General features: G+C 41.8%; 1 protein-coding gene across 2 annotated transcripts in view; it reads left to right on the top strand.

Annotated features, from left to right (window-relative positions):
• The window catches only part of LOC129519424 (cytochrome P450 3A12-like), a 32,081-nt gene extending 25,803 nt beyond the window's left edge, over positions 1-6,278 (top strand). Inside the window, exons 11-13 of one of the 2 annotated variants that reach the window (XM_055339917.1) lie at positions 850-1,076; positions 4,531-4,693; positions 5,809-6,278. In XM_055339917.1, coding sequence (XP_055195892.1) covers positions 850-1,076; positions 4,531-4,693; positions 5,809-5,913 — 495 coding nt within the window. In that variant the 3' untranslated portion in view covers positions 5,914-6,278. Of the gene's footprint in view, positions 1-849; positions 1,077-4,530; positions 4,694-5,766 lie in introns of both variants that reach the window. The other variant, XM_055339918.1, reaches the window with a different exon arrangement.
• The last annotated feature ends 7,111 nt before the right edge of the window (positions 6,279-13,389 follow it).

Raw genomic sequence — 13,389 nt, forward strand, 5'->3', positions numbered from 1 at the left:
GTAGAGGGTGGGGCTGAGAATAGAATTCCAATCCCCTTAACAGTGTTCCCAAGAACGGAAATTGTGTTCTCACAATTGGAGCATCCAACCCAGCCTTCTTTGCCCTATTTGGGTTGAAAAGAACCAATGGCACCCCAAAATATTTATATTTTTGTATAATATAGTATTTCTCTCTAAATCTTGTTAGATAATTGAAGAACCAAGAAGCACTATATTTCAACTAAAAGAGTTTGTGTAGATAGAGAATATTTTCTGTTGCACATTCTCCTTCCATGGTACAGATGTAAGGCCCCTCTTTTGAAAGGAAAGTGACTTCAGCATATTTCAATAGGAGTAAGCAGGGATCCCTGGGTGGCGCAGCTGTTTGGCACCTGCCTTTGGCCCAGGGCGCGATCCTGGAGACCTGGGATTGAATCCCACGTCGGGCTCCCGGTGCATGGAGCCTGCTTCTCCCTCTGCCTATGTCTCTGCCTCTCTCTCTTTCTCTTTCTGTGACTATCATAAATAAATAAAAATTTAAAAAAAATATTTAAAAAAATAGGAGTAAGCATCATAGTATATTAGTCACTTTGTTCATATAAGGAAGAAACACCACTACCCAGGATTGGAAAAAGTTTCAGACCCTGTGTAGGTGATTGTTCCAGTGGTCTCCCTTAATTGTTACTATTGCACACATATCAGTGGGCCATTGAGCAGGTTAAAGGACATGGTAGACAGTCAAATGCCCATGAATGCCCTTTACCAAAACAAGTGATTCTTTAGGTCCCTTTCTAACAGGTCAGTAGTTGTCAGTAGGAATTGGAATTGATCCCAAATCTCAATTCATCTAAATCTCTTTCTTCCTTCCAGGCAGCACCCACTTACGAGGCCCTTGTACAGATGGAATATCTGGACATGGTGTTGAATGAAAGTCTCAGATTATACCCAATTGCTGGTAGACTAGAGAGGGTCTGTAAGAAAGATGTGGAAATCAGTGGTGTGTTCATTCCCAAAGGGACATTGGTGGTGGTGCCAACATTTACTCTTCACCGAGACTTGGATCTCTGGCCAGAGCCTGAGGAGTTCCAACCTGAAAGGTATAGGGAACCCTGAAAAGGGGAACCCACCTTCATATTGGAGGATATTCTGATATTTTCTTAGTATAGATGACAATTGTATGGTTGTACAATGATTTATTTGTACATCTTTTAATTTTCAGAAGTAATTTTTGTATTACAAAAAGATCATTGTCAAAATTTTATAAGCTGTAGAGAATATTAAAGTCATTGTCAATCAGAATACATCAAAATTATGAGTAATGATACATATGTCCTTGTGGACACTTTTCTATGCATATATTGATTACTAAAAATTAGGATGGCATTATATTTTTTTGAGTGGCTTACTTAAGATAACATTAAAGTATAACAACATACTATAATTGTGTTTGTGATTATATGCATATGCCATAATTAATTTAACCACTATATTATTGAAGGAAATGGTATTTTTTCTTTAAGTTTTTTAGTCCTCTTTACTCTCTGAACTTACCCACCATGACCCCACATTCCTTGTCTGTAACCTTGGCCACCATTCTGCTAGCCTAAGTGGGAAAGCAGGGGCTGTGGATCTGAGAGTTCTCATCTCTGGTAGGGGAAGCAGCCTCATGAGGACAGAGAGGCACACAGGTCCCGTGCTGTCTGTGGCTGCAATCCTGTGCAGCTTTGTTTGTTTGTTTGTTTGTTTGTTTTTGTGAGAAAATCTGTTGTATTTATCAGAGAGCACATGGATGCATACAGTATATAAGATTTTTGTTTCTTTTTTTTAATAATAAATTTATTTTTTATTGGTGTTCAATTTGCCAACATACAGAATAACACCCAGTGCTCATCCCGTCAAGTGCCCCCCTCAGTGCCCATCACCCATTCACCCCCACCCCCCGCCCTCCTCCCCTTCCACCACCCCTAGCTCATTTCCCAGAGTTAGGAGTCTTTATGTTCTGTCTCCCTTTCTGATATTTCCTACCCATTTCTTCTCTCTTCCCTTCTATTCCCTTTCACTATTATTTATATTCCCCAAATGAATGAGAACATATAATGTTTGTCCTTCTCCGATTGACTCATTTCACTCAGCATAAACCCTCCAGTTCCATCCACGTTGAAGCAAATGGTGGGTATCTGTCATTTCTAATGGCTGAGTAATATTCCATTGTATACATAAACCACATCTTCTTTATCCATTCATCTTTCGATGGGCACCAAGGCTCCTTCCACAGTTTGGCTATTGTGGACATTGCTGCTAGAAACATCGGGGTGCAGGTGTCCCGGCGTTTCATTATATCTGTATCTTTGGGGTAAATCCCCAACAGTGCAATTGCTGGGTCATAGGGCAGGTCTATTTTTAACTCTTTGAGGAACCTCCACACAGTTTCCCAGAGTGGCTGCACCCGTTCACATTCCCACCAACAGTGTAAGAGGGTTCTCTTTTCTCTGCATCCTCTCCAACATTTGTGGTTTCCTGCCTTGTTAATGTTCCCCATTCTCACTGGTGTGAGGTGGTATCTCATTGTGGTTTTGATTTGTATTTCCCTGATGGCAAGTGATGCAGAGCATTTTCTCATGCGCATGTTGGCCATGTCTGTGTCGTCCTCTGTGAGATTTCTCTTCATGTCTTTTGCCCATTTCATGATTGGATTGTTTGTTTCTTTGGTGTTGAGTTTAAGAAGTTCTTTATAGATCTTGGAAACTAGCCCTTTATCTGATACGTCATTTGCAAAAATCTTCTCCCATTCTGTAGGTTGTCTTTTAGTTTTGTTGACTGTATCCTTTGCTGTGCAAAAGCTGCTTATCTTGATGAAGTCCCAATAGTTCATTTTTGCTCCGTTTGTTTGTAATGGTTCATCCAAAGCAAAGTCATCTAAAAAATCTGCTCTCTAGCTGTCTGAGGAGCCTTCTTGAAGAGGTCTTGAGCTTCCTCTTCTGGGAATTCAGAGCAGAGTCTGGCTTTGGGTACAACTTAAATTCTATAAAAGGGGATCCCTGGGTGGCGCAGCAGTTTGGTGCCTGCCTTGGGCCCAGGGCGTGATCCTGGAGACCTGGGATCAAATCCCATGTCGGGCTCCTGGTGCATTGAGCTTGCTTCTCCCTCTGCCTGTGTCTCTGCCCCCCCCCTCTCTCTCTCCCTGAGTGACTACCATAAATAAATAAAATTATAAATAAATAAATAAATAAATAAATAAATAAATAAATAATAAATTCTGTAAAAGTTGGTACTTTCCTGTTTATTATATTGGTGAGGAAATTTTGGAGTGAACTTTTTAGGGATCTAGACTTTTAGCTCCTGACTCTAAGCTCCCTGATGGCAGAGCCCTTGTCCTGTTGCATGGTGTCCCTAGTGCTACCAACACATCTGCATGTAATACTTCCTAAAAGAGGTCAGAATTGACCAAATCAGCTGTTTCTTGGATCAGAAGCCCTGGTGGTTCCCACAAGCTCAGCAGTCCCCATTCCTGCCACTTCTCAAACAGAAACCAGAAGACCACTCCTGGTGCTTCTCTCTGATTCATTCAGTCATGAGAGGAAGTGCTTACTTATATGTGTTAAGGACTGTGCCAGGCAGTGCAAGATTCACGTATTACAAATGGCTGTTATGGAGAATTTTTGACACATACACAGGGATATCCTGGAAACACACAGTGTAAGAAATACTTTTAATGCATCATATGTGCCCATCACCTGCCCAACAACCACTAACCATGTCAGCTGCCCCATCCACAAACCTTTGCAATTCCTTGTCTGATTCCCATATTACATTAAGGCTCATCATCTATAAACACACTCCAGTATGTTCCTCATAATATATGGAGTTTTAAAAAAATACCTACTGAGAATGCCATTATTACCTTCACCAAACCGACATTTTTCCCTTAATATAAATATTGAGGAATGAGTTTTGAATAAAATATAAGTCTAACCTTCAAGGAATTCATAGCTTCATGGAACAGATAGATATCAGTGATTATACCGGTATACATAACCGTGAGTATGAGTATAGTGGAGTAGCATCATGTGCCCATGTAAATCATCTGACATACTGTTATTTGGAAGTATGGTGCTACTGGGAAAGGGGGGTAAATGAAGGGAAAAATAACAATACAAATCATGGGAGGCATTTTTCCTGATTCCTTTAACCATGGATATGTGAGCAATGTAAGTCAGTGGGGGCAGGATCCTACTTTTCCTTCAATCAGACTTATTTCCTGCTCACCTTTCAGAGAGTGAACAACTCACCACCCTGAATGTAATTCCAGTATTCAAGACAAATCTTGTTTTCAACAGCATTCATCTCATCTCCTAAACAGTACCGAATGCTCCCATAAGGAAGGGGTATCCAATATCTATAGCTTAAAATTGTCACTACAGAATAAACACAGCAGGATTTCAGTAACCAGTCCAAAGATTCCTATATACTCCTGGTTGAAAACTCCTAACATGTGCCTCTTCTGGTTTTTATGTTTCACTAACTTGTTTCCAACTTGTATTGTGGAACCAGGTTCAGTAAGAAGAACAAGGACAGCATAAATCCTTATACATACCTTCCCTTTGGAACTGGACCCCGAAACTGCCTTGGAATGAGATTTGCAATCATGAACATGAAACTTGCCCTCATCAAAGTCCTGCAGAACTTCTCCTTCAAACCTTGTAAAGAAACACAGGTCAGAGAGATCACTTTCTGCATAAATAGTATTTCATTGTTTTTTTTAACTAAGAGATATTGAATGGATGTGGGGGGGGGTCATTTATTCTTATTAATTTGTCCTATTGCTTGGAGAATCATTTTTGACCTTTTAAGTGTCCTTCAGCTCCTGAGAGCATGTCTGTGTCTTATGACCACCCAACCATAAGGATCATCTATTCAGTGCAGTTCACATGACATTATGCACAGACCTTTAACTTCAGCAATGTTTTAAATTTCTTTCAAGTCCACTGAAAGGAAGGGAACAAGTTGTGTACAGTCATGACATGCATTGATCACCGTGACATGATGTTTGAAAGGTGCTCTTCCCCACCACAACTTACAGATGCTACCAAGACCATGGTTCTCAACCTATGGTTTTATATTGGAATCAGTGGGTTCATTAAAAATCCTGATGTCCAGGTCATCTCAGAAATTCTAACATAATTCACACAGTGTCTAGCTTTAAAAGTACCCTCATTGATTTTCAAGTACAAGCAAGGTTGACATTCACTGGTTTGAAGCATTTCTGCCAGATGTGACAGACTATCATGGTCCAGGCCATCCTGGGCACTTGGCCCCACTTTCTTCGAGCCCCACTCCAGTCTATCTGTTCTCCCTTTCTACTCCAAACTGCCACTATGAATGGGTATTTCCATTGGGAGAGGTGACAGGATCATTAGCAGGGAAGATGGCCATAGAATAAAATACATGATACCCACTCAGGATGACCTTTAAACTTCAACATACATAATTGAACTCTATATCACTTCAAAATTGTATGCCATAATGGCTAAGAATCTGTTTTAAATTTTGAACACTCATACTTTTTACATAAAATCTAAATCAATAAAAAACACAAATGAACTCTATGTACTCAAAAGATACTCTGTTGAATGAGTGATGAATAAATGTTCCATGCTCCAGTCTTGATAGCTTACAGAATAAGATGAAGAATAAGAGATATAGGATGCTAAACTGAGAGTATTTATATATTTGTAACACATTAGGGTCCTTCATGTATCTTGCTTACTTTGCATCTGTCATTGGCAGGGCTTCATTCCTGGCTCTCATTTGCTGGTTTAACTGTTGCAGATTCCCCTGAAATTAAGTTCTCAAGGGTTAATTCGACCAAAAGAACCCATTGTTCTCAACGTTGAGCCAAGAGATGGGGGTGTGCTGGAGCCTGAATTTCCCTAAGGACTTCCCTTTTGTTCTTTGAGAAGCTATATCCCAGAACACCATAGACCTCAATTTCCTATGTGAGTAAAACCCAGAAATGAAGATGGACTTTGTTTACTGCCCATGACGGATGACTAGAGATTCTGTACACGCCTTCAGCTTTGTCTGGTGTCTGTGTGGAGCATTATATATTGTGGAGAGTAAAGGATGTGACTAATAAGTGCCAGACATGTAGATGCAGTCTATCTGGTTCATACAGACTTACCCCCAGTTTGTACCATCTACTCCCCTGAGCACTGATCAAGAATAGAAGGGAAGGGAGAAGAAATGGGTAGGAAATATCAGAAAGGGAGACAGAACATAAAGACTCCTAACTCTGGGAAATGAGCTAGGGGTGGTGGAAGGGGAGGAGGGCGGGGGGTGGGGGTGAATGGGTGACGGGCACTGAGTGGGGCACTTGACGGGATGAGAAATGGGTGTTATTCTGTATGTTGGCAAATTGAACACCAATAAAAAATAAATTTATTATTAAAAAAAGAATAAAATTGAACTCCAATAAAAAAATTTTTAAAAAGAATAAAATTTTATCAACATTTTATCAACAAACTATAATGAAAACAAGAATTATTGTGGTAACTGTGGTAGTGACATTTATATCACATGTCTTATTTGGAGTATTCTACATTAAATATTACACTGAGCAAGTCAGTCAACATATCTTTACAAAAATACTAACCAATGCCTTTATGCACGTTAACAGGGAATCCATAGAACTAATGAGTGAGAACCAGTGGCTGAATATTTGACCATCACAATCACTGGTGGACGGGCCTTGTTCAGAACTTCAATGTGATCTGTTAAGATAGAGAAAGTTAATCCACTATGACAATGGGCACATTGCTCAGAATGTATATTCATAGTTTAATTCAACAGTTTTTGAAGCACTTGTCTTTTATAACAATCGATTGAGGCACTTAGTATTATATTATTAGTTTTGATTTAACATTTTCATCTCTCTGCCTTGTGTTCTGGTAGACAGGGCACATGCTTTCTCTTTGTATTCCAGCCTCAGCTCCCAACTGTCTTGACACAATGAACATTGAATAAAAGATGGTTCATTTGCCAGTTGATTGGTCAGAAAGCCTAAAACCATTTATCCATTTCATTTGGTACCAGAAATTACACAGGAATCTTCCTACTTATCCCACAACTCATGCCCTTCTTTATCTTTTCCTCTTCTCTTCCTTTGCCTTACCTTACAGATAATTCAGTCCTAAAGCTAACTAGTGCAACACAGGCAAGTGGGCAGCCCCACATTGGGGGCCAGAGGCAGAAGAGTCACGGTGACTCCAAGTTAGACACTGAGTAGGGTGGGAAGGTGTCCACATGGAGGAGCAGACTGGCATGGGTGTGGAAGCCCAAGCTAGGTGAGATGAGTGCCATACAGAGGGTGGCCTGGTGGGAGCCCTAGAGTCTAAATATAGTATAGAGACCCAAGTAGCATGAAGGTGATATCTGTGAGTGTTAAGGGATGAGGTAGGGATTAGTTAGTTACATGAAGGAGGATTGATCAAATAAGTAAATTATTTAGGATAAACAATTTCAGGAATTTCTCACTGTTGGAAAAGGAAGTCACTGATTGGATAAAGAAGATGTGGTTTATGTATACAATGGAATATTACTCAGCCATTAGAAACGACAAATACCCACCATTTGCTTCAACGTGGATGGAACTGGAGGGTATTATGCTGAGTGAAGTAAGTCAATCGGAGAAGGACAAACAGTGTATGTTCTCACTCATTTGGGGAATATGAATAATAGTGAAGGGGAATATAAGGGAAGGGAGAAGGAATGTGTGGGAGATATCAGAAAGGGACACAGAACATAAAGACTTCTAACTCTGGGAAATGAACTAGGGGTGGTGGAAGGGGAGGAGGGCGGGGAGTGGGGGTGAATGGGTGACGGGCACGGAGGGGGACACTTGACGGGATGAGCACTGGGTGTTATTCTGTATGTTGGTAAATTGAACACCAATAAAAATTAATTTATAAAAAAAAATAAAATAAAATAAAATTTTTTTAAATTTAAATTCAATTTGCCAACATATAGTACAACACCAAGTGCTCATCCATCAAGTGCCCTCCTTAGTTCCCATCACCCAGTTACCCCATCCTTCCACCCACCTACCCTTCTGCAACCCTTAGATTGTTTCCCAGAGTTAGGAGTCTCTCATGGTTTGACTCCTTCTCTAATATTTCCCACTCAGTTCTCCCTCCTTTCCCTTACAATCTCTTTCCTATTATATTCTGCATATGAGTGAAACCATATGATGATTGTCCTTCTCCAATTGACTTATTTCACTCAGCATAATACCCTCCAGTTCCATCCACATCGAAGCAAATGGTGGGTATTCGTCCTTTCTGATGGCTGAGTAGTACTCCATCGTGTATATATACCACATCTTCTTTATCCATTCATCTGTCGAAGGACATCATGTCTCCTTTCACAGTTTGGCTATTGTGGACATTGCTGCTATAAACATTGGGGTGCAGGAGTCATTGATTTAAAAAGGGTGAAAGCCAATGAATCCTGTGTATTCAGAGATTGGAAGTAAGTGTGTCAAGGTCAAGTCATGCTCTTCTCTAGGTAAATGATAGACTGGTAGAGAGGGAGAGAAAAAGAGAAATGTGTGTGTTTGTCTCTCTGTGTATAAAGACACATGTGTCCTACCTCTCCCCACAGGGATTTCTTAGTAACAGTGACACTGTAAGAGCAATGAGCACACTTTGTGCCCAGATCTTGACTTATAAATGCCATTTTCCACTGAAAAGAGCTAGAAATTCTCAGAGAAACGGCTGATACCAGGCTTGAAGAGCACATGATGAGCCTGGAGCATGTTGAGCTACACAGTGATGGAGACTCTTCCATGGGATGCAAAACCAGCCTGAGGGGCTTCACCCACCCGTCAGGCATGGTTTGGGCATCATTATAACTAATGTTAGGAAGAGATTATAACCTATTAAATAAAATAGGGAGGGATCCCTGGGTGGCGCAGCGGTTTGGCGCCTGCCTTTGGCCCAGGGCGCAATCCTGGAGACCTGGGGTCGAGTCCCACGTTGGGCTCCCGGTGCGTGGAGCCTGCTTCTCCCTCTGCCTGTGTCTCTGACTCTCTCTGTGACTATCATAAATAAATAAAAATTTAAAAAAATTTAAAAAATAAATAAATAAATAAATAAAATAGGGAAACACGAGTACACAGGTGGAGATAAATACAGGGATAAATTAAAATCGATAAGGACACTTATACAGCTTCAAAGTACTATCCCTCAAACATTCATGAGTTAAGAAGAGGAAAGAGCAGCTCATAGAGCAGAGACCTGGCAGACAAATGAGCATCATCAGGAACAGGAGAATGTGATGGTATATCACTGGAAAGGATGTGATGAGAAGAACCCAGAATCACCTGTAGGATATTCTTGCCAAGTAGGGAAACCTGTAAATAATCCCTAAAAAGGTCACACAAACCCAAGCTGAGTAATATCTACTAATTTAGCTGGTGTGTGATCTTCTACAAAGTCAAGGTCTTGAAAGTAACAAAAAAGAGAAAAACAAATCAGAATGGATTCACTTTCTGGCCAAACTCTCCTCATAGCAATCACAACTAATGACAGTTTCCATCTATCTCAGGAGAGTGAATTTTTTTTTTTAAAGTCTTCCTGAAACTTCCTGATAGGCACTAGTCAGTCATCTGCAGGATAGAAACCCTGCAAGTCCATTCCACAAAAAGACGGATCTTGGCCTGAAACAAAACTTTCTTTTCCTTCTATGCACTTCTCACTCTGCCCTCCTTCCTAGAAAACCCTGCATTTTGTACACCTCCTGGGAACATCTGTCTACTTGTCAGGTGGGATGTGCCAATTCATGAATCATTTAATAAAACCGATTAGATCTTCAACTTGTCTTGCTGGGATTTTTTTTTTTTTAACAAAAGCCAGAGATAGACTAAGGAAGTGTTTCAGACTGAAGTAAAGAGACTACAGAGGGGAACAGGTAAACTCAGTGTGTAAGCAGGGTCCTTCTGCTATAAAGGACATTGTGAGGACAGTTGGGAATTGAGGGCTTTGATGGTTACACAGCAGTAATGTGTCAGCCTCCCTTTCCTGATATTTCTTTAAAAGATTTTATTTATTTATTCACGAGAGACACACAGAGAGAGGCAGAGACATAGACAGAGGGAGAAGTAGACTTCTCGCAGGAAGCCTGATGTAGGACTGGATCCCAGGACCAGGATCACGCCCTGAGCCAAAGGCAGACACTCAACCGCTAAGCCACCTACGCGTCCTACTTTCCTGATATTGATGGAGAATCTCTTTGGGGGAAATATAGGGGATTATGAAATATCAGGTCAGTAACTTACTCTGAGATGGGTCAGGAACATCATTCTTGGAACAGACTATTCTGGAAGATTCTGATTGTTTTAGGGAAAAGTGAGTCACAAAGCATCTTGGGCCTACACAGCTCTCCTCGTCCCTTGCATTAATCTGACTTGTATTATTTAATACAATGAGGCAGCACCACACAGTGATGAGAGATGTGGAGTTCTGAAGTTGGAGCCCCTGGGTTTGAATCCCAGCTCAGTCCAGGGCTGAGGCTTTGGGTAAGTGAGGAAAAGGTGTCCACTTTGCATAGCTGGGCCACAGGACTTGGGCTGCCTTTCAGCACTTTGTCATTGCTGCCTTTCAGCACTTGTATACCCTTTAGTTGAATGCCACTGTGCACATACTAGCCTGGGCTTGGGCTTTGTTGGGTCCCTAAAAGTAGAGCTTGAGATGGGGATTCTGGAGCAAACGGATTCTTGAGAGAGTGCTCTCAGGAGAAAGGATTGAGGGGAGCTGGGCAGGGCAGGAAGACAAGCTGAGCAAAGCTGTGATCAAGAGAGCATGATCTCATGGGGAGCTCTGGAGGGCAGAATTGTATTACAGAATTGATATCACTTTGAGGCAGGGGCTGTCATTTTGTACCCCATCAGTGAGTCATAGACTGCATTCCCACCCCCAGGAGGCACCAACTCGTAGGTGAAGTGGATTCAGTTTTGCCAAGGGTGATTCTCCAGAGAGTAGGCCAGCAGTGAGCTCATAAGAATGAATACTTCCAGCAACTTGGGGATGAGTATGCTTCCCAGTGACAGGAGTCTGGTACCTTGCTCCTCTATAGACACTTACACATGGGACCTTGAACTAATTATTTAACACCTTCCTGCCATGGTACTCAGTGTCTCAGATCTTGTCAAATAGGGGAATAATGGCAGTGCCTATCTGATGTGATGATGAAACTGGATGATGTGTGGGGGAGGTATTTAAGATACAAAGGGCATGGAGCATGTGTGAGCACATAATCAGTGTCCCTTTTTCCATAACTGTATTATCTTCAGTCCTCAGGAGGCCATTTTGGTCTGGATGTTTGGGCTCCCAGCCTTGTCAAGTCCATCTTTAAATTGCCATTTGAGAAAGTAATTGCATACTTTTCTCCCGGAGGTTTAACATAGAAGGTATTGATGCCTCAGCTAATGTTTTTCAGGAAACTTCTAAAGAACAATATAAACATCCCATTCTAGAAGTGCCTTTGTCAAGAGAGAATAATGTGCATCACGGAGATGAAACGGGGAAGTTTCAGCAGAGGCACACTCACCCCTACCACCAGACCCAATGGGAAGAGATGGACTTGACCTTGCAAGGATTTGTCTTTGCTGTACTTTACTATCTCAGCTGTGGAAAAAGGCCTCTCTGTGTCACCACAACCCACCATGCCTTCTCCCCACAAGAGCTCTGCCAGTGAAAAGCTGCCATACTTCTAACTCTAAGGTTACTCCAATGGACTCCAGTTTATAACAGCCTTCCCAGCATCCCCTTTTCTCCTGGAAAAAAGTATACCTCCCTTTTGTTCTTCAGATTTGGCTATGGTTTTGCTGCAGCTTGTTTGTCCTGGATTGCAATTCTCATTTGTTCTTAAATAACTCCCTTTTGGCTGGTAAAACAACTGGCAGTTTTTAGTTGTATGGTTCACAGCCATCACAACTAAGCGTGGCCAGTCTTGGGGGCAGGGAGGCACTGCAATGACTAGAGGGAAACTCTGTGTTCATGTGGCCCCTCTCCAGCCCTCTCTGAGAATTGCTTTTCTGGTACCAGAGTTCTGCCCAGTGTATCTGGTCATGTCCAGGCTGTACAGTGTCCAGGATGCACGAAAAGCTAGCATGAGAGCTGCTTCAATCTTTGAAGGTCAAGATAGGCAGGACCAGAGAAATGTCAGGTCAAAATTAGCTAATTCAGGGTTTTGCTTCCTCTCCTGTAACAGACTGTCTTCTGCAGAGTACGTGACTGTCCATGGAGCTGGAAGGCCCTGTTGGGTGTGTGAACATCCATATTCACTTCTATAGGCCAAGAATTATCCTCACCATAGAATCTTGTTTGAAGATGCAAATCCTTTTTTATAAGTGTAGTAGTTCTATCTATCATCTTTTTATCTGTTTCTATCTCTTTATCATCTATCCATATTTACCTATTCATCTGTCATTTCTATCTCTATCTACTCTTCTATCTATCTATCATATACCTATCATCTATCTATCTATCATCACCATCAATGTCGTATGTATCTAGAAATGTAGAAATGCCTGAGGAGCCCCAGGCATTCCAGATCCAGCAGTTCAGGTCTCTCCAACTGAAACACGTGAAGAAAGCCTTCAGGATGACTCCAGCCCTTGCCTGTCTGCAACCACATAAGACTCCAAGCAAGTGCTCCACTGAGTCCAGTCCACCAGATTCATGAGTAAAATAAAAGATTTTCCGATCCTTTGGAGGTGGTCTGTCATGCCACATCAAGTTGTTGGAATATCCCTCCTTCACTTCAGTGGAGACAGATATGTAGGCCCTAGAAGAGAGGTGCTAATTGTGGGAAACTAGAATCCGTTGCCTTTCATTTCCTGCGAATCATGGAGGCAGCAGTGGGGTTGTAGGTGAGCTCAGAGAAACGGGTGTTGGTATCTAAGCAGGGTTGGCCTCTGGAGTCCCATCAGGGCAAAAGGGAAGAAGGGAGAGGACTGACTCTATTGAGAAATTGTTAAGTGTTGGGCCTCCTTGACACCAAAGCTTTGTGCCCTCGGCAGGCCTCTAAGTAGAACAACATTGTTGTTGTAGGGGTAGCCAGCTCTGAAGAGTACCCCAGTGTCTCTCTCCTCCTGGTGTGTTGTCTCTGTTCCATGAACAATGCTACCTAGGAAACCAGGAGAATATTGTAGACATGTTGGTGTGTGACTCTGTGGCCAATACATAAGAAATATGCTTCCACATTGCCCTCTTGGTCACTCCTCTGGGAAAGCCAGCTGCTATGTTGTGAGGGTAGTCAAGTGGCCATGTGCCACATACCTGTGATGGACAGCCACAGTTAATATTAACCTGCTGGGCACACAGGTGAACTACCTTTGAATTTGGTTCCAGC

Source organism: Nyctereutes procyonoides, unplaced genomic scaffold (assembly GCF_905146905.1).
Source record: "Nyctereutes procyonoides isolate TBG_1078 unplaced genomic scaffold, NYPRO_anot_genome, whole genome shotgun sequence".
Taxonomy (NCBI): Eukaryota; Metazoa; Chordata; class Mammalia; order Carnivora; family Canidae; genus Nyctereutes; species Nyctereutes procyonoides.